At 42.9% G+C, this 19,902-nt stretch overlaps 5 protein-coding genes and 1 long non-coding RNA gene across 7 annotated transcripts; 4 read left to right on the forward strand and 2 right to left on the reverse strand.

Annotated features, from left to right (window-relative positions):
• The first annotated feature begins 598 nt into the window (after positions 1-598).
• LOC129582833 (uncharacterized) lies at positions 599-2,279 on the forward strand. The gene is made up of 2 exons (XM_055474448.1): positions 599-658; positions 1,459-2,279. The coding sequence occupies exons 1-2, from the start codon at positions 619-621 to the stop codon at positions 2,277-2,279; spliced, it is 861 nt and encodes a 286-aa protein (XP_055330423.1). The 5' UTR covers positions 599-618.
• Positions 2,280-3,731: 1,452 nt separating this feature from the next.
• Positions 3,732-5,601, forward strand: LOC129582667 (uncharacterized). 2 transcript variants are annotated; one of them, XR_008689660.1, is made up of 3 exons: positions 3,732-4,242; positions 4,696-4,785; positions 4,913-5,601. XR_008689660.1 is itself a non-coding variant. In XM_055474244.1 (3 exons), the coding sequence occupies exons 1-3, from the start codon at positions 3,892-3,894 to the stop codon at positions 4,939-4,941; spliced, it is 465 nt and encodes a 154-aa protein (XP_055330219.1). In that variant the 5' UTR covers positions 3,732-3,891; the 3' UTR covers positions 4,942-5,601. The 2 variants fall into 2 exon arrangements, 1 of the variants encoding a protein (XP_055330219.1); XM_055474244.1 differs by having other exon boundaries at positions 4,696-4,780.
• Positions 5,602-7,388: 1,787 nt separating this feature from the next.
• LOC129582666 (uncharacterized) lies at positions 7,389-9,025 on the forward strand. Its single transcript, XM_055474242.1, has 2 exons — positions 7,389-7,857; positions 8,309-9,025. The coding sequence occupies exons 1-2, from the start codon at positions 7,501-7,503 to the stop codon at positions 8,762-8,764; spliced, it is 813 nt and encodes a 270-aa protein (XP_055330217.1). The 5' UTR covers positions 7,389-7,500; the 3' UTR covers positions 8,765-9,025.
• A 193-nt stretch (positions 9,026-9,218) lies between these two features.
• On the forward strand, positions 9,219-11,270 carry LOC129582664 (carbonic anhydrase 2-like). The gene is made up of 6 exons (XM_055474240.1): positions 9,219-9,403; positions 9,458-9,571; positions 9,634-9,813; positions 9,901-10,052; positions 10,130-10,307; positions 10,496-11,270. Exons 1-6 carry the CDS (start codon positions 9,337-9,339, stop codon positions 10,945-10,947), a joined length of 1,143 nt encoding a protein of 380 aa, XP_055330215.1. The 5' UTR covers positions 9,219-9,336; the 3' UTR covers positions 10,948-11,270.
• Positions 11,271-12,888: 1,618 nt separating this feature from the next.
• LOC129582671 (uncharacterized) lies at positions 12,889-13,814 on the reverse strand. Its single transcript, XR_008689662.1, has 3 exons — positions 13,576-13,814; positions 13,257-13,388; positions 12,889-12,989 (listed from the first exon to the last, which is right to left on the reverse strand). It is a non-coding gene; the product is annotated as an uncharacterized LOC129582671 (long non-coding RNA).
• A 2,480-nt stretch (positions 13,815-16,294) lies between these two features.
• On the reverse strand, positions 16,295-17,420 carry LOC129582669 (C-type lectin domain-containing protein 141-like). The gene is made up of 2 exons (XM_055474247.1): positions 17,264-17,420; positions 16,295-17,091 (listed from the first exon to the last, which is right to left on the reverse strand). Exons 1-2 carry the CDS (start codon positions 17,328-17,330, stop codon positions 16,766-16,768), a joined length of 393 nt encoding a protein of 130 aa, XP_055330222.1. The 5' UTR covers positions 17,331-17,420; the 3' UTR covers positions 16,295-16,765.
• Positions 17,421-19,902: the final 2,482 nt, after the last annotated feature.

Genomic DNA, 19,902 nt, shown 5'->3' on the forward strand with positions numbered 1-19,902 from the left:
GACTAACGAAGTCCGCGTCCAGTTAAAAGCTTGTTCAATTTTTTTTTTGACAATGTGAATTTTAGTGATTCATGCTTACTGATTTCTTGGCTTAGTTCGGATTGCACGGAGCATGTTAAAGAGCTCTCGAATGCAAAGCTCAAACACAGCGTTTCAAGTGCAGAGTATGTATTGCTGATAAGACCATCCTAAATGTCATAAATCATAACCAAATTAAAACTGTATCCAAACTGCTTAATAAATTAATAATCTAGTTATATACCAGATAGCCAGATAGCAGTTGTCGGAATAGCGTCGCCAACTTCGTATAGTGTTTTACGTCAGCTGCCGTTACGATACGATTAGTATCGGCCATCACCCTTGCGGTTTGATTAACAGCAGATAAAAATACAGTTCAGCTGCAGTTTTTCAGTAACCGCGCATTATGCACTCTTACAAATAACTCGGTTGCTCAGCAATCGGAAAACACGTAATGCTGCACTGGCCACAGTTCTAGTCGCTGTTTAAAATTGCTCAGAAAAGGTTGCTGACAAGGAGTCCACTCTTTTGAAGATGACCTTACTTGTTACCGACACACTACACGTGATCCTGTATTTGAACCTAGTATTGCTGAGCATAATGGCATGCTCCGTACAAACAGGACTAAGCCGAGAACGTAGTAAGTACTAAATTGGTAATGTAATACAAAATGCTCACTTTCGATTCTTTGCAGATATGGTGTGCTGTAGCGATCCAAAGATCACACCCAAAAGGGTTTCGTACTGTACATACCCATGTTTATCGTTGCCACGTAGTTAAACTACTTCAGCACCCGAGTAGTACAAATAGCTCGTACTTACAGTTAGTGCATATTTTTATATCCGTACCACCCTTTTTAATGTGCATTCAACCTGTGTACTACTGAAATATGCGTATTTGGCCATTGCGTTTAGAAATATGCTTATAACATCTGCAAACGACCAAAACGTCCACACAAATTTTGCCGATTTTTTTTATATGCTTTTTTAGGGCCACGTAAGTACGCTGAGTGTGTTTTTGATCCGGGTCGGCATATAATTTTCAACCGGAAACTTTGGTCGTAATGCAAATTCTTTTCTCTAAACTCGGTGTATTCCTACCTAAGGCTTACACGAATCTGTCGATGCCATAAACTGAAGCCCCACTAAACTGCCTTGATAAACGTCGATTACAGAAAACGTGCAAACACGTACTACATGCATCGTACCGCAACTACCAGCAACGCTATCACCATAGCGTCAAACACAAAATTCGTATGGCCTTGCCGACCATATTCTCCGACTCGACACACATCCTTAACATCATGGGCGCAATGAAAACGTAAAGAAACTGAGTTGGTTTAATTTGCGAGGGAACCTGCTGATTTTATATTAACTTTTAAACTTGGCCGAACGAAGCACGCATATATTGGAAACATTAATCTTCTTCTGGGGTTTCCAGTTAATGAACGCCTGGACGAAGCCATTCGAAGGGCGAAAAACGGTGTTGTCCATTTAAAGGAGTCGTCAATCAGCGCGCCAGCGGAGACATGGCCAGCGGATAGCATCGTCAGGTCACCCGAAGGAGTCACAGTGACTCTGCACTGCAAAGGAGGGAATCCTGTGCCGGTGGGCACAGAGCAAAAACCACAGATCTGGTTGAACGGAAGGCAGAAATTCACCGTGAAATCAGAAACGATGCCGTTCGAGGTGCAGACATGCAGTTGCCTTGTTGATTCGATCGATACGCCTTTTTCGAACAAATACACCGTGGCCCTGAATAACCCTAGCACGGGAGAAATGATTATTGAATTACTGTCATTTTCTCATGTCCATGCCGGGAAATACGACTGTCGACGGTACAACGGCAGCTCTTTTCTCACCACCGAAACATTCTTTTTCAGTCCAACTGTCACACCAGCTCAAGTCTTTCAGCCACCGATGCGCAACGTGACCGTCATAGTGGGTGACACCGCCCGTTTTCCATGTTATGTAAAATTCATAGCCATGCCGGGCGACTTTGGAGATCGGTTTCTCTGGAGAAACGAAGATCACGTCATTTATGCTGATGGGTTTAAGGAATTTCAGACCGGGCGTTCTACAATGACCAATTTCAGGACTACCGTTCACATAATAACGGATGGCTTTTGCCACTGCCACTCAACTCTGGAAATCTTGCGCGTGCAGCCCAACCATGCCGGACGTTACCAATGTTGGTTTAAAGTAGATGACGTCTTCCAGGAATGGATTGTTCAAGATGCTTATTTAATTGTGCTTACCTGAAAATATTCCTTGAGACCGCAAGGTTACATAATGCGATGGTTTGTCCTTTGCGCGGGGATGCTACGTTTCGTGATGCCCTACTCATGTGTATGCTGTGTGACAGCACTGACAGCGTATGTTTGTGTGTCACTACTGTGCATGTTATAGGTTTATCGAAGGGCACCTACCTGGCATTGGGTGGAACGCATCGTGCTAATTGTGAGCTACATAGTACTGTAAGTGCTAAATTCTAAGCTGCATATTCGTTCGCGATTGTATTGCTGCTAAAACAACACGAAAAAGAACAGGAAGGTGCCAGATTGGTTCGTGGGCAGGCGGAGCTCAGCTGTGCAGTTTATACAAAGTTAGAGTCTACTACGTCAGAGCTCCCAGTAGTGCCCGGTACAACCTAAGTAGGAACATGCAGTTATTGCCGTGATTTTTTTAGTCAATAAAAACCTAGACAATTCGCTCGCGCGCTCCGTTTTGCGAAAAGCGGCACCGTGCAAAAAACGGTATCATTCAGTTAAAAGAGTCTTCAATCAACGAACCAGTGGAGACATTGCCAGCGGACAGCATTATCAGGTCACCAGAGGGAAAAACAGCAAACCTCCACTGCAAGGGAGGAGCTCCTGTGCCGGGCAGGCAGGGAGGAAGACCCACAACTTTGGTGGAACAGCAGGCGGATATGCACCGTGAAATCCGAAATGTTTCTGTCCGTGATACAGCATTGCAGGTGTGTCGTTAGCTCTTCTACTGCGCCTTTTATAGCAAGTATAATCTCGTCGAAAGCAGTCCTGTTACGGCAGAGATGATTTATGCTTTTCTGGTGCTGTCTCGTTTTCATGCCGGGAAATACGAGTGTCTACGGTATAACGGCCTCTGTTCCCAGCATCCCGGCATTCTTTACTATATTCATTCCCGAAATAGTTTTAATTTTCTATAAAAAGAAATACCGAATTATCCATGCTGCACACAATCAGGGCAGTATTCGTATAAACCTGACAAACAATTCCACAACGGTGTTATTGCGGAGCATACTTTTGTTTGTCTAGCCAGAAAAGCGATAAAAGCTAGACAAACACCCACATATCCATGGATTTTTATTATTTTCTTTCCTAGTAGTTGAATAGACCAACAAGAATTTACAGCTTTGTTTTTCGACAATGATGGGCGGAAAAAGCCTAATTCCGAGCGTTAGCACTGACTGCTATTACAATGGAATTTGGGTTGTCATAAGTAAATAAACAAGAGAATTTGACGAGTCTGTCGTTGCACAACCACGATGTACGGCATCACAGAAGCCTCGTAAATAGAAAAACAATATTCCCATTTTCACAGTGCAACTAGCAGGGCTCCTTGCGCTTAGTCTGGTAACAAAAGTTCCATGGTTTTATTTCGCGACTTCAGTTAGGATGAAAACATCTTTATTATCGTAATAATGGTCCTGTTTTTCGGATACCGTGGTCCGTGTGTATAAATAGCAGTTGAAGTGGCCAGCCAAAACCAGTCTCCGGTTTCAAGACCAAAGGTTTCCTTCTGCGACGGTGCACCTTCTCCGTTCTGTCTTACACGTTTCCAATTTTGCGGCTGTTAGCGTTTTTCTGAAAGGTCAAGCGGTAATCCTCTTAAAATGCTTCTGGAAAGTGTCCTTCTGTTGGCCGGCCTTGCCGGGGTCTTCGGCCAGGTCCCATCGCCGAGTGCGCCGGCCAGCAATTTCTCCTATATCTCCGGGAAAGGCAGCTATCTGTTGGCGATCGATCGAACCGGTATCGTTCATCGTCTGAATGGGACAACATGGGTTGCGCTGCCCGCGCCGACGCTGGTGGGCAATCCAAATATCCCTCTGATTTCAACACACGCACGCAGTGTGGGCGCCAGTCCGGATGGTTGGCATCACATGTGCACCAAGACTGGCGAAACCTTCCGCTATAACCCAAACAGCAACACATGGGAGTACACGAATAATGTCATGTGTAAACAAGTAAGTGCATGTCAACAATGAGAGCAATGCGCCCATCGCGCTCTTCCCACAGGAATTATTCAAAGCCTGCACATGGCTTTGTTTGATAATGCAGACATACAGGTGCATTTCTTGTATTATGTAACATATTTTAATTTCACACTTTCTGAATTACAGATGCAAGTGCTTAAAACCGAATAAAAATTTTGTAAAAATTAAAAAAGTGGGGATCGATAAGGTTACTAATGCTTAAACAGACTGCTAGGTAAGCTACAGAATTTGGATTTGGATGTACTGTATAAAATGCAGAGTTTGGTAACTGCTTTGCCTGCTAGATCCCTTTGCTAAAAGTTTCACTTTAAGCACTGACGTTGCTGTTTAAATTAAATTTTTACATTGTTTTATTCTGTGTCACCTGTTCATACAGAACACGTTGCCTTCAATGTAACAGGAATGCATGCATTTTTCTTGTAGATTAACGCAAGGAACAAGGACAACGCTGCGGCAATCAGGTTGTTGGCCCCGGGAAGTTACCAGGGAGTAGCACAAACCTATACAGGTTAGGTGGGTTAATCAAAATTCTTTCTGAGCTGTCCATAGAATTGTACATGCGCAATGTTGATCCCGTGTCTTTAAAATCGCAACTGTTTCAACTTTTCAACGGCGCTTTCAAAAATTCTTTAATGTACAGCCACAGGTATCCTCGGAACCGGATCGTGAAATCTCTTAGGCGCCACCACGGATAATAATTTCGACTACCTAGAATGGATCAGCATTGGGGAGGACGGCGAGACCTGGACTATTGCGAATGAAGGGCGAGTGTTCCGCTACAACAGTGCGGCGGACCGATTTGACGGGATCCCTATTCTCAATGCCCTGCGATTGGATGTGCGCAATGCCAGCTACGCCACTGTCGTCACAGCGGGCTGCACCGCGTGGACCTTCAAAAGCGGGACATGGGCCAAATGGTACATCGTTAGCGGCTGTCCGGTGCAGACAACCTCCACCAGTAGCAATGATTACTACCTAGACGAGCGCGGTCGTTTCGGTTCGCGACACTGAAAGACTTGATTCTTCCATTTTGTGGATTTCATACAGCGCGTACTGACAAAGGCGGAAATGCTTATAAAAAGGGTATAGACCAATTGGTGCCCTTAAAAGTGACCTTTGCCCTTAAAAGTTATGTATAAACGCTTCAGCTACTTCTTAAGCGCATTATTGAAAGCTCGACAAAGCCGTCTTGACAGGCTTACAAAGTACTATAATCATTATATTCCTTACGTATTATATTCTTTTATATATAGACATAATGTGCCGCTAATAGATATAGATATATATATAATAGATATATATAGACATAATGTGTGTGTTGGATTTTTCCTGCGTCAGCAAACGTCTTTCATGTTCTAAGTTGTGTGCAGCGAATGCAAAAGCGATCAGTAAATCAGTTTTAATAAATCATTTTTTCTCGACAAGTTTAGCCGTTTTTGTTAACGTAACCGACCCGACCGAAAAAGCAGAGAATAGCATGCAACAGTTCATAGCGGAGAATTGCATGCAGTAACCTGTGGGATATTAACCTAACTTGTGTAAGACACTTGAACATATTCTAGCGCTTGTGACAGAACGATCACTCAGAAAATGGCCCTAGCACGGACCACAGAAAAAGTATATACTTGTAAACAGTACTTCGAAATGCCGAAGTTTAGAGCATCGCGTGTAGTAATATGGTTCAGAAATACTGCACTGTTAAACTGCGTGGCTTGTTGACAAACAAACAAACACATGCATTTCAGTAATAAAGAAACACGCGCAATAAAACTTGTTTCCAAGAATAATACACGAATAGTTTCCAAGAATAATTTCCAAGAACATTAAGTACTACTCAAGTATTATGCAAAACGTTAAAAGAGCAATAAACGATCGCTAAAGTGGCTAAGCGAGGAAAATTTTCTTCTCGCTCCTGCGGCAGAATATTAATGTCACACGTGAGAAAAAAATTATAAACTAAATTACAAGGATTTCATTGCACCGTTTTGCGATCCCAGTATGGATTTGCCATAATGCATCTTGCCCATGTGAACATATTTTCTCCACGATCTAATGTGTGTCAAGATCATGAAGCCGGCAAAGCCAGGAAAGATCCGATTGCCTTAAGAGGTTCGGCCAAATTGTTACTCTACGTAATCACAAATTCACAGTTTACGCAAAATAAGCGAACATGGACTCCAGCATGAATTCAGCTATAAGCGAACATTTCAAACAAAAATAACCTCTCGCTTGCTTAATGCCAGCAAGACAACGAGTTACACATAAAATATCTTATTTTCTCTTGAATGTTTAAGCGTTTATTTAACACTTCATCTCTCTGCTAATTTTGTAAGAATAAAGTACACGTAAACGACGTAATTATACGCACAGTTAGGTGAGTGCCACAGCGGTTGCAAAAACCCAACACGTTACGCTAAAACTACGATCCAGAAAAATTTACTTTAATTAATACAGTGATGAAAAAAAAACAAAAAAAAATCTTTTCAATCTTTAACGTGAATCCGCCGGAAAGTGCGAAGCAACACGTAGCGCAAACGTTGCATTACATAAAATGTTTCATTTTTTATGGAGAAGGCAACAGTAAGTTCACGCAGCACTGGCAGTGTTGTTTAAGCCGTACAGGCAACTCCTAACAATAAACACCGCTATGCAGAGCAAACCTTTTACATGTCTAGCCAAAAAGACGACAAAAATAAGAGAGACATCAATTCTATTGTTCAATGTTGACATAGCGTCTGGCCGGCAAACTGGAGCGGGATAGTCCCATAGCAGTTTACGGCTTTGTTTTCGACAATGAAGTGCGGAAACAGCCCATTTCCGTGCGCTTGCGCAAGCTCAGTGTGGAATTTAGGTTTGCATATGTAAATAAGCAAGATACTTTCCCGAGCCTGTTACGGCAGATCCAGGGTTTACGATATCATAAAACCCTGCAAACAAAGTGAAATATTGCAGACTTTGTTGTCTGATTGGTTAAACATTTTCTGAAGAACCTGGTAATGATACATTCCTTCCTTTCTTCCAGAGATTTCGTTCAGACCAAAACAACTTTACAACTGCAATAAAATTCTTGTTCAGCGGGTCGCAGCTCTTATAAAAAGCGCTTCCCCTGTTCAACCAAAGCCACAAATCTTTTTATCAAAACGCTGTTCACTGTATAGCAGACACTGCCATTTTCCCGTAAACATTTGAAGAGCGAGTTTGCAAAGGTCAGTCCGTAGTCCCCTAACCATGATTGTGGAAGGCCTCCTGATTCTGTCGGTCAGCGTGATCGGCGTCTTCGGCCAGATTCCGTCGCCGAGTGCACCGTACAGTAATTTCACCTACATTTCCGGGAAAGGCAGCGCGCTCCTGGCCATTGATCGAGTCGGCATCGTCCACAGTCTCGTCGGTGGGGCATGGACTGCACTGCCCGCACCTGTGCCGTTCACTGACCCCATTGACCCCGGAGTTACTTCGACCAAAGCCGTCACTGTCGGCGCCAGTCCGGACGGCTGGCATTACATGTGCACGGTGATCGGTGAGGCTTACCGTTTCAATCCAACCAGCAATGCCTGGGAGTACTTCAATAGTGCCAGATGTCTGCAGGTGAGCGTGGATGCTGAGTATTCGCTAACAGACCAACCGTTATTGTACTAGTACCGCAATAATTATATTAGTGTTTGCCTTCTTCAAATTTTTAACTTAAAAATTTGGTGTGGTCCACACAAACTCCAACTTTGCAACGGTTTTGGATAGCGCTTTAACACGCACAGTCTTGTAGCCTGCCTCTGATTCCTAGTTTGTCGGATTGTGACAACCATCCGGCACAAGAAATTTTTAAGAGCTATGTTTTTATAACCATATACGTAGATCCGATAGTCGAGCTTTTGTGTTGGTGGCGAAATGCGATTCTGTCTATTTTGCCGTACATGGCGGCCAGTGTCAGAACAGTGTCAACAAAGATTTGCAGGAACGACCATAAATTTGAAAATAGTTTCTCCTTTATAATCGTTGAAATACGTTGAGCAATTAACTGTGGTTCAAAACCGTATTGCAGATCAACGCGCTGAGCAAAAACACCGCTGTGGACATTCTGGCGCCAACACCAACCGCGGATTATGGAGATGTTCAAAAAGTGAACGGGGCCGCCTTAATCCCCACATGGAGCGAACTGGGAGGGAACGGTCAGCGAACCAACCAAGCGTTTCGCTGGAGCAAATGGGTCAGTGTCGGGGAAGACGGGGAGATCTGGACTATTTCGCGCGCTGGCGAAGTCTTCCGCTTCAACGCCGCCACCAACAACTTTGACGGGATCCCCATTCTGGATGCTCTGCGACTGGAGGTGCGCAATGCCAGCTACGCCACCGTCGTCACCACCGGCTGCAACGCATGGACCTTCAGCAGCGGCACCTGGACCAAGTGGGCCATCGCCACCTGCCCGAAACAGACCACCTCCAACAACAACAACGATTATTACCTGGACGGTCGTGGTCGCTTTGGCTCACGCCATTAGAACAGTGTTTTATCCATGGCAAAACTAATACCGGCGATAGTTTGCATACTAAAAGTTTCTTCGTAAATGTTAGCCTATGGCTCCGCAAATGCGGCTTGATTTTCGTTGCTTTTTAAAGTGGCTGTCACGTGCTTGCTAGTTTTTCACACGAGCAAACTTTCTTTCCTCGCCTTCTTGCCTGGAGCGCTATTGTCATCCCGGAAGCAGGATAGCCTAATCTGAAAACTAAATAAAAACTAACAATAAAGCTGCGGCTCGTTATTTCATAACGCTTCAGTAACGTTTCACGCTTGAGTAGGTAATAAAAGGGGCTTCTGCCTTAGTCAGCGCTTCATGCACGGTACGTGCATGGGAACCGGTTCTCGGCGTTTAACAAACAAAGGACCGCTCGTTTGCTTGCATGCCGGCAATAGTAGGGAGTGGTCGTCTACGAGATATTTATTGCCGGAGCGGCACTGCACATTGCTTAACACCAGCGGGAAATGCGTCTCGTCTGTGAGAGGTTTCTTACAGCGTGAGGTTTCTTATAGCCTCCCTTCCTTTATAACAAAAATAAGGGCGGCAAGGCAAATATGTCACGCCAGCTAAGAAGAACCCAGCGCCCCAGTTTCATCGTGTGCATTCTTGGCAACCTAATCGGTAAGGCGGTTACAATTTTACCGTGAAACAAGTTAAATGGTTATCCTATTTTAGCCGCAGTAACCAGTGCCGTTATCACCCTTGTGGACCCGAATTCTCCGGCAGATTCCAGCAAGTCGCCGGTCCAGACGCACTGGGGATATACAGACAGCGCAAACCATACAGCAGGCAAGAGAACACTTCGTTAATGCAGTTTCAGCATGCTGATTCCTTCGAATTGTGACTAGCAGATCTTTTACCGGAAACCTGGGCAAAAGCGTATCCGGGATGTGATGGCCGTCGCCAGTCACCCATCCCCATTAACACGCGGTTGGCGGTGCGTGATCCGGCGCTAGAACCGGTGGCTTTCGTCCGGTACGGTACTCCGTCCAGGAATGATAGTTGGACGGCCGTCAATCTCGGGCATGTTGGTAATAAACTCTTACCAATAAGTCTACTGCAAAATGCAAATGCAGAAAGTTAACAAGTCTACAGAGTATAATTGTTACTTTCTGCAGCGCAGTTTACGGGCCATTATGCAACCGCCCCGGAGATCCGCGGTGGCAGCCTGGGCGATGATTATGTATTCCTGCAATTTCATTTTCACTGGGGTTCTGTTAACACGCGGGGATCGGAGCATGTGATCGATGGACAGCGATATCCACTTGAGGTAGATACCCATGCGCCTGTTGCCGACCGGCAAATGAATCAAGTATGTAATTGCTGTAATTCAATCTTGCTTTGCAGCTGCATATCGTGCACCGCAAAAGCATTTTCTACGATAACGAAGCTCCTGGAGATTCCACGGGTTTCGCTGCATTGGCTATCATGTTTGAACTGGCAGACAGTCCAGTGGACGAAAATGATCCTCGCTTTGTCCGTATCAGTACGTTGTTCACGGCTCTGTTGGAGCTCACACATCCCGGTGAGAGATAAATAATAAATTACTGAAGGAAAATGTTCATACATGAATTGTCGAGCAAGGAAAAAAACCATGAAAAAAACGTACATTATATTGTGTATCGCATAATTAAAACTAGACGCGTCTTTACGTGGCTAAAGAGTAGGTAAAATATTCTGACAGTTTTTGTGACACGTCCTTCTCTTGAACAGGTCAAGCCAAAGATGTGACCCTGAAGGACTTCCGGCTTCAGGATTTCATCCCGACCTCACCGGTGTACTACCGCTATCTGGGGTCCTTAACAACACCACCCTGCGCCGAAGCGGTGATGTGGACCGTGTTTAAAGAGCCGCTGAAGGTCACGCAAGACCAGCTCAATATGTTCCGTACCCTGAAAAAGCATCCACATGGTGATGCGGCCAACAACGTGCTAGTAGATAATTTCCGACCAGTACAGCAGTCACATGGACGAGAGGTCAAAATTTACCCCGGACAGATTGTAACCACTACCACGCAGGCGACACCGGCGTCACCGCGATGGTTATTACCGAATCCTTGTTTGAGCCTTAAAAGGGTGGCACGACGCCATAAACGACAACCAAACTGGGCCTGGACACGCCCGCAGGATTGTCTAAACTCCGAAGAAGACGATGACCGACGTTAAAGGGAGACTGAGTCGACCTTAACTGGTTGATGCTGCTGCAGTGCCTTTTTGCTGGATGTACGCTGTACAGAAACAACACACAAAGAGCAGAAAGACCCAATATGGTCAGCGTGTTACAATACGAGTAACCGTATTTTATTGGAAAGCGGCTAACTACCGTCTATGTTTTATTTCTGCACACCCATCAAAAAGGAATATCAACCAGTACGTTACTACTTTGTCTAAAATTTAAATATAACGGTAGTCTACTGTTGTAGAGAATAAATAGATCAGCGTTGAATACAATGAACAAGCTGCAGACAACGATGGGTTATTTGTTTACAATACGTACTGTACCGATCGAAAAACGCACGCGTACATACGGGTACCGTTAATAACTTAATCCGGTACGCCGCTGATAACATAATTACCCGTAATAAATGATCGAAATTATTACATAAGTTACTTCTGTGCGTTTAATATTTGCGGTCTATTGTTAATCTGGCTCGTAGGTTGACTTGAAATAAGTTTATTTACCGCACACCGCTATCCCGGTGGCTTGTTTATCGTAACGTTGCGGTCATCGCTTTGCCCGAAAAGTATATAAATTTTGATCACATGCCACGGAAGCCTGTGCTTCGGGTTAATAGTAAGGACAGTAATTGGCATGTGAAACGTACTGGTTTACATTCATGTATCGATTACCGACAGCTTTGGGCTATCAAGTGACCAAAGGTCAATCTGCGAAAATTTAAGGTGCACTCTTGTAACCTTATCGTGCGCTAATTTACAGTGAAAAATATTTATGCCTGTGTACAATGTACTTGCTGTATATAAAGTAGTAAACGTTCTCAACGACAACGGTTGTTTAAACAACAATCACTGTAATTGCAAACGGAATACAACAGAGCAAAACAAATTGTACTTTCGAAATATAGCGTTGCAGGTAGAAAGATTACCTAAACTGTCTACTACATTCTGCTGCTCATGTTCTTGGTGGTGGAAGGCAAAGAGTCTTCCAGATCGTGCAAATCTAGTGATGACTCGGCATTCTGCATACTCATATGTGCGCCATTCCACCTGACCCGCCAAGAAGCGCACTTTTCAGCAACATAACCCCGAAAAACTTTCCGGAAAGGAGTACTGATGAAGGCATACAGCAGAAAATTGATGGAATAGTTAAAATTAATCAGAAACGCGTTGGCCTCGAGAAATTTGGTGTATACCGTATCATCCATTGAAGTAGCGCAAAGCGGATACTGCAATAAATAAAGTTTTTCAACTACATATTCAACACTTGCCTAATAAGTTCCAAGTCGACGAAAACGTACCTGGCTGAGAAGAGCGATAATTTTGAGAACAAAGGGGGGAAACTGCGTGGCAGAGTACACCAGCGCCGTTGCGATGAGCAGCCGTGCAGCCTCCTGGCAATCGTTCCGATTGTTTGCGCTATGGGTGGCACATTCTTGTCGGCGACAAAAGAAAACCCGCACGGCCACACTGGTGTTTAAGCTGAAGATGGTGACGTAGTTGGCGAGCTGAATCGCCACCTACTCGCGAAAGCAAAATGCTGTAGTACCAATGCTGCTGAAGGCACTGCTTAACGTTTTTTATGTTATGTACTCGTACAAAAGATTTGGTTTTAAGAATGCTGCTGTCGAATAAACATAACGTTTAACGTTTGCTGTGTTAGTTACAACCGTACAAACGTTTCCATATAATTTGCAATTGGTGCAATCATTTCGTTTACTGCTCTCCTAAAAGGCTTTGGCATATGATGAACCCAAAACTAACTTACTACGGCTGCTTGTTGGAGGGCGTTCCATTTGACCATGTACTTAGGTGGGCGGATCAAATATGGAGGGCAACGTTCGTCATCATTGTAATAGAAATAATAATAATCCACCAACTTAAACACCGCATACGCTGCAGCAAGGACAAAAATTCCTATAGCCAGTGCCAGTGATATTCCTCGTCTCGCAGACACTTTTCTCGAGAATCCCGCATAACAAGAAGGGAAAAATGTCCCCGAGAATCGTTGAACGCTAAAGGTCACGAGGATCCTAGTACATAGGTCAATAAAGCTGGCGTCGTCTCATCGAAATGCAGTTTGCAATACGGAATATTTAAAGAAATTATAGGGGTACTAAAATACTGCAAACAACTGACAACAACAAATTCTAACGACTGTACAGGGTACAGTCGTTAGAATACTGTACAGGGTAACGATTGTACAGGGTACAGTCGTAATAGTCATACTATAGTGTCTTACGGTACTTCATTTCTTTTTAGAGGTGCAATTAGCGCCAGTTAAGAGCATCCGATCTTACCAGTCGGAACTTGTTATGAATGCCTCTTTCAAGAATGTGCAGATTCCTCCGATAGCTCGAACAAAACTAATGAACCCTGATGTGGGAGGTAGCGTTGCTACCGTAGTAATGAAGGGGAAAAACTGAGCCCACCTGCAAATAATTACCATATGTTACTCCAAAACCCACTGCTAAAAATTACTAGAAAGCAGCTCGCTAGTCAAGTCTGAAGTGTTTTATTAAGTTTTACAGGGCGACTTTAGGTCAACATAATTCACTAGACCGAAGAAGAAGAAGCAGATATACAGCCAGAAGACATTTTTCTATCGATGTAAATTACCTAAGTGTTTGACTCTTACATATACATTAAATCCGAGAATGCCAACGCCATAACCAAAATCCATTTGCCGCTTTGTAGCTGGCGTGAATTGCGACCCAGAAGAATCAAGCTCAGCGTATTGCCGACAGTGCAGATCAGTAGAAAGATAGGATAGGTCACCTTGGTTACATAATGCACGGGGTGCACGCGCTGAGCCGTTATATTGTAGAACGGCTGTCCGCAGCCATCGCGATCTGTGGTGCTCCATTGACCAGGATTGGCTTCCAATACACTCAAAGTCAGATTTAATGCCAGGAATTCCGCACACGTGTGGATCTCGATGCGTACATACTCATCTTCGACCGCCGAAGCCTCTGTCGATGTCATTATTCTGCTCGGTTATTTGTGTATACAAAACCATGTAGGACCAAAAAGTGGAAATTAGCCCGTCGGTCCGTGTCCAAATCAAAAAAATCCGAGCAAATAAATTGCCCGAAAATTTATTACAAAAATCAACAATCATATGTCAAACAGAAACACATTCAGTATGCATAAATCGTCAGCGACTCGGCACTGGATGCGAACAGATTATTTGAGCAGCAAGCGGTAACAAGAGTCCACTTTTCCAGTTTATAATATGTAGTCTATGGCTAACATTTATCAAAAACAAAGTATTTCAAAAAACACAGCTGGCATTTGTTGATTTGTTGACATTTATCCGGCTACGCTTTCTGCGCGACACGTGTATACAAAATGAGCCTCAAGGTCAATGTCGGCTGATGCGGTAGCAGTTCCGTGCTGAACTGGCTGACTAATTATTTATTACCAAGAAAAAGAATTTTGCCGGCACAAGTTGCAGTATTGTTAGCGATGAAACTTTAACCACAACTGTGTATTTTCGTGCTACAGTAATTTGGTTATCCGCGTGAGTCAGTCGTGCACCGCGGTTTCTGGCGGAACTGTAAGGAAAACATCCGCTTACGGACGCCGTCTGCAAAAGACGTTACCTAGACGGTCGAAATTGGTATCGGGTCTGCAGCGACATGGTAAACCAATTATTAGCAATGCAGTAATGTTTTCCTTTTACAGGTTTTGCGTTACCGCTTCGCATAGACAATCGTCCTATTTTTTCGCTACGTTGTTTTATGTCTTCCAAGCGCAAAGATTTTGGTGCAAAACAGACCGTTCTTCAAGAACCAGTTGATAATACAGTATCTGAACCTGTACCATACTGGTAGTACAGTATTCTATGAAGCTCATTATTTCATGTGAAGATTCAGGTTGTTCGCTTCTGACTTCAATTTGCAGCGTTTGATGTTATTGATTTTTAAGGTTTGACCTTTGCCTTATACAATGTGAATTTTGTAGTAGTATTACTGTTTCCTTGAGTGATCGGAACTGGAACTCAAACTTGCTTTTTTTAGCAATAACTGCGAGCAGACTTAAAAGCTGCCGTTTTTTCCCGCCAAGCCTTTAACTAAGCCATAAAAAATGAAAGTAGTTTTGTACAGCGCAGGCAGCGTCAGCCCGTCACCATTATATGCATATTAAAAATAACAACAACTTAGCTTTGGCAATAATTTAAAAATAATTTAATAGTTTAGAAACTAGGCATTAACTTCTGACAGGATTCGGCCCTCTCTCCGAAATCGTACAGCATTCTCTGGAAGCCAAGGGGAAATTGAGGAAACAAGGCATTTTCCGTTGGATTAGGTACCTAAATCAACAAAATCACTGGCGTCGTTAGCTGTATGATGATTTCTAACCGATCAGAAATTAGTAATACGCATTGCATAGCGCAGAAAAGAAAATCATAAGCACACACGACCTCTTCGCAAGTAGCCGGCATTTTCCCAATAACAATACGTTTTTTGCAATATTATACGAACTACGAAGAATCCATTAAAAACTGTAAATTAGCTGAATGACTACAACTGTAAAATGTAAACTGAATAACGGTCAATTAAAGTTATCACAGTGTAGAATTCTACCAACGCACGGACCCGCATTCTACAAGATGTCTGCAATAAACGCGCTTCGTCTTACCTTCTTGCGCAACCACCCGGCATCCATCCCACTCAGGAAGTCTAGTTATACCAGAAATGCACCGCCGATGCGCTCCCTCTGCGGGCTGTCGACACCGACGGTGGAGGCGAGGGACTCTCTCCGGATACACTGGAAATGATAGACAGGAGAATTTTACGGAGCTTCCACGCCATTCCGCGTGAAATCAGAAGAAACCGCTGAAGAATCTAGTGTGCTCTTGTAAGCAGAAAAACGAAAAAATTCTGCTGATTAATGGTTTACCAGAAGCGCGACGCGGCTGTTTATATACTGCTCTAGATTTGTACGTCGAGGTTGCACCAGTTTTATTGCCTAAATGCCGCCGTTAAAGCTCATGCGTTTGGCCATCGCGTGAGTGTATTCGTGGTCAACATTCCATAAGGAAATCGTTAAAGTAACGGCAAGAAACTCATCGAATTTCCTGGCAAGACGTGTCGCCGCTGAATTTTCCAGCGTGAACGCAGTTTTTATTAGCCATGTTTATTGCTAAATGGAGATAGCTGGGAGTTCGCCGGGACTTTAACGAGCAGTTATTCACCAAAATGTGACTGGGTGAAGCGCGTGATCAGACTTTAAGTACTACCTGGGTATCTGTTGGCCGTAAATTGTACTGTTTTTATTCTACTGTCTGGAACAGAATTCCGCTTAAAATTTATTTAACATAAAAAAATGTTCGCACATCGCTGGAAAAATGGGGTACCACCAGTTCGTTACAACATTAAACAAGCAAAATGTTAATTACGGTAACCCTTCTACAAAAAATATACAAGTATTTAATACACTGAACATAGAACAAAAACAGTTAATCACAGTAACAAAATCTCGTTTAACGCTGTTGCTCCATTCAGTATTTAATGATAAAATTAGAACTGTTAGAGCGTCATTTCTATTAAAACAAACGAGCATCATTAGCTCGTTACAAACACAAACAGAAAAGTCCACTGAGGCTTTCTAACGAAGATAACCGAGTTTTCCCCGCATTAAAAACGTTTTATTACAATTTACAATAAGTACTGATACAAATGTGTATAAGTACAAACGGCTTATCGAAACAGCTTCGCATCTACGGAAAATTAATGTGATATTGCGGGTAACTCGCTGAGTAAAACAATTTTCAGTTCCCGATTTGATCAGTCCCACAAACAAATTATGTCTTCTTCTGTTGCACATCGCGATGAGCGAAAAGATTGAAAAGTGCCGTCAGCGTTTGCAAATTCAACGGCTGACTTCCCTGTTGAGGTTTCGGCGTCGTGGGCCGCGTGGTAGGCTTTGTCGTCGTTGTCGGCGTGGTCGTCGTTGTCGTGGTCGTTGTTGTTGTTGTTTCGATGTCAGTCCGCTTTCTGGCCACCAGGAACATGGAATATTGACGCTGTGCATCATTGAAGCCATCCACCTTGTACACCTTATATGCATAAGGCGCCTTGGGCGATCCGAGAATGCTCAACAAGGATTGCGCAGTGTCCGCTGACTGAGCTACGAATAGACGCAAATTAATGCAAGCTCTTTTTTTACGAAAATTTCACATACTTAATAAAGCGTTTCTCTCACAGAAAGCAGTAAACTAACAATAAATATGAAGAAAATGCGGGAGTAACATGGAGCTTAGCATACGTGCGTATAAACGAAGGACAGAAAGGTCACGCACCTGACAGCATTCCAAACAATCCGAATAGTACAGTCATAGTTGTGGCAGAGAGGAAAAAAGGCATCATTGCTGAAATTTCCTGAATCGGACAGTAAAAAATTTATACACATAAGTGTACAGCGTGAGAAGTGAAGTTATAACGTACTAGTAAGCAGTCAGGAAAGATGGTGTCCGAATTTCTTTCAAGATGAACGTTTTATATTTCGATTTTCTGCCGATGAAGTACATTTCGTGAAATGGTAATAATCGTTCCGGTGGTAGGAAAGTACGGAAAAACAGCATAGTTTGGCAAAACTCAAGTGCCACGCTCGTATCTGCACTGTACTATACAGTTATTTAAACTTAATAGTACTACATAGGTTTCCGCGGATTTTCTAATAAGTAGTACGCTGCTTACTTGACCTGCGTTTCTCGGCAGCAACGGCATTTCATGGTGGTGGATTGGACAGTAACGACAGTGCAACTGTCTGCGCTTCCTCGAAAGCAGTCATCGGAATTGCTTGGCTGGCTTCTTCACTAAATTAACGTTAGCTGAATTATTCGAGTGTTTTCCGACTGACCATTCTTTGCTTAATGCATGGTGGGTTATGCACATGCAAAAAGATGTTTGCTTAATTGCCTTTTCGATTAATTTACGTATTCGAAATCAATGATCGATATCATTGATATTCGGTTTTCTGGTGCAATGTATCAATGTACATAAAAACTGGATAAAAAACTTAGATACACCATCCTAAAATGAATATATATATAGCTCCAGATACGAGTATCATGCTAATTTACATGTACCCCATGAATTTCGCTATGTAGCGAGATTTATATATGTGATTAGCCGGCCTGAAAGTGATTGAAAACACAAAAACATGACGACTCGATCGCTGAACCGGTCCATTTTGTGACTTTTGTCAGCCTCCGATCCTGAAACTCCTCCTTAGGTGCCGGTAGTATGGCAAATTAGCGTATGCAATATGCATCAGGGAAGTGTGCCCGCACTTGTACATGTGCAAAACTTTCGCTTTCGTGCACTCCCAAACACGTTTTTTGTATTATTATGGCATTCCATAGCCAGATGATTTGTATATACTGGCGAGAAAACCGTTTGTGCGCGCAACACCCGAGGAGATATCGATGAAATAAAAATTCCAAAAGGTTAAACACACGGAGGAGTACTCGTACCGAAAGTGTCGTTTTCAATCGATACTGTTCAAACTGTACATGAAAACGCGCATTACGAGGAAGATCATTTTTACACCGAAATGACCGCATTAGCTTTAATCTACCATTTTACTGAAATTGTAAATTAATCTTTAAATTTTTTAAATTTTATTTTGAAATTTTGAAAAGCATGGCCGAAAGCTGATTCGGTGTAAAAACGATCATTATGGTAAGTAACATGCTCTTCATGAAAAATTTCGAGGATCAGTTCATGATAATACTTTTGGTGCAACTCCGTGCGTTTTAAACTTTTTGAAATTACATCACCGATATCTCTCCCAACCGGATGTTGCGCGCACAAATAGTTTTCACGCCAGTGTACTGTACTCAGTGTATTTGGCTGTACAATGCTATAAAACAATGCGAAAAAGTGTTTAATAGCGAGCGAATGCAAAAGTTTGTACATGTACGTACATGTACTCGTTCTATAGAAGTGCACAAGTTTGGTACCACGTACAGTATACAGTACCGGCACACTTCCCTTGATTTTTATGTACAGTGTGCGTAGAAGAAACTAATCGGAAAAACCAAAATTTAACGATGTCCATGGCCACATGGTAATAATTTGTGCATTTAGATATACTAAGAGGGTAATTTGGTATCGTAATAGGGCGGATTAGTGCCCTTGGCAATCATAGTGCCAACCTTCGATGAGCAGTAGATTTATTCGAAGTATTCATATCAATTATGTACATTATGCATTCGTGTAAATGTTTAGTTAAAGGGCATGTGCTTCATGATGCTTTTTCTCAGACAGTTTCTCAGACTCCCGTTGCTGGAAACGGATTTAAAACAGGAGAAAAAAACTTAAATTCAACCGTTATTTAAAAAAAACAAAATAAATTTAAATTAAATAAAAACATGGAAATGCCAGTCGTTTAATCCGCAACTACCAAGCGATTGAACTTTTCAAGATTTTCAACCTTAATTCTGCAGATAATTTCGTACCGAACCATGATGCTTAATGATGAAAAAGCCGAGGCCGGCAACGTTTAATTGTAAGTATATTGTACAACGTGAACGAAGAAACGTACCCGTAAGTATTTCATATACAAGTTCAAAAATACGTATATTAGGAAAAAGATCAATATTACGCGCGGCCTCCCCACAGTCTGGAGATCTCTCTAACCAAAAACTTTTAAAAAAACCTGATACCACAGTTAGATCGGCCGTGGTCCAGAACTGCGTCACATGACTTTTGTTTTTGAATACGTCCGATCAGATTCGTGCCGGCACGATGCCGCAAACGATCCAACCCCGTTTCAAGGTGACCTTGAAACTTTGAAAAATTTTGCCTGGATACAATACGCAATATAAATTATTAAATACGCAAATTAAACGGAATAAATTGAACTTATTACCGAACTACCACTACTGTCCAGTGAGCAAAATTGCTAATCGAGTGAGTGAATTACCGAGCTATC

The sequence above is a fragment of the Paramacrobiotus metropolitanus genome, unplaced genomic scaffold, assembly GCF_019649055.1.
Source record: "Paramacrobiotus metropolitanus isolate TYO unplaced genomic scaffold, Prichtersi_v1.0 Parri_scaffold0000008, whole genome shotgun sequence".
Classification (NCBI taxonomy): domain Eukaryota; kingdom Metazoa; phylum Tardigrada; class Eutardigrada; order Parachela; family Macrobiotidae; genus Paramacrobiotus; species Paramacrobiotus metropolitanus.

Bases quoted from the DNA above. Each gene is read 5' to 3' on its own strand.
- LOC129582833 (XM_055474448.1), top strand. From the start codon at position 619: ATGGCATGCTCCGTACAAACAGGACTAAGCCGAGAACGTA. The intron at 659-1,458 runs GTAAGTACTAAA...TGGGGTTTCCAG, and splicing joins AGGACTAAGCCGAGAACGTA to TTAATGAACGCCTGGACGAA.
- LOC129582667 (XM_055474244.1), top strand. From the start codon at position 3,892: ATGCTTCTGGAAAGTGTCCTTCTGTTGGCCGGCCTTGCCGGGGTCTTC. The intron at 4,243-4,695 runs GTAAGTGCATGT...TTTTTCTTGTAG, and splicing joins ATAATGTCATGTGTAAACAA to ATTAACGCAAGGAACAAGGA. The intron at 4,781-4,912 runs GTTAGGTGGGTT...TTTAATGTACAG, and splicing joins AGTAGCACAAACCTATACAG to CCACAGGTATCCTCGGAACC.
- LOC129582666 (XM_055474242.1), top strand. From the start codon at position 7,501: ATGATTGTGGAAGGCCTCCTGATTCTGTCGGTCAGCGTGATCGGCGTC. The intron at 7,858-8,308 runs GTGAGCGTGGAT...ACCGTATTGCAG, and splicing joins ATAGTGCCAGATGTCTGCAG to ATCAACGCGCTGAGCAAAAA.
- LOC129582664 (XM_055474240.1), top strand. From the start codon at position 9,337: ATGTCACGCCAGCTAAGAAGAACCCAGCGCCCCAGTTTCATCGTGTGC. The intron at 9,404-9,457 runs GTAAGGCGGTTA...ATCCTATTTTAG, and splicing joins CATTCTTGGCAACCTAATCG to CCGCAGTAACCAGTGCCGTT. The intron at 10,308-10,495 runs GTGAGAGATAAA...TCTCTTGAACAG, and splicing joins GTTGGAGCTCACACATCCCG to GTCAAGCCAAAGATGTGACC.
- LOC129582669 (XM_055474247.1), bottom strand. From the start codon at position 17,330: ATGATGCCTTTTTTCCTCTCTGCCACAACTATGACTGTACTATTCGGA. The intron at 17,092-17,263 runs GTGCGTGACCTT...GTCTATTCGTAG, and splicing joins ATTGTTTGGAATGCTGTCAG to CTCAGTCAGCGGACACTGCG.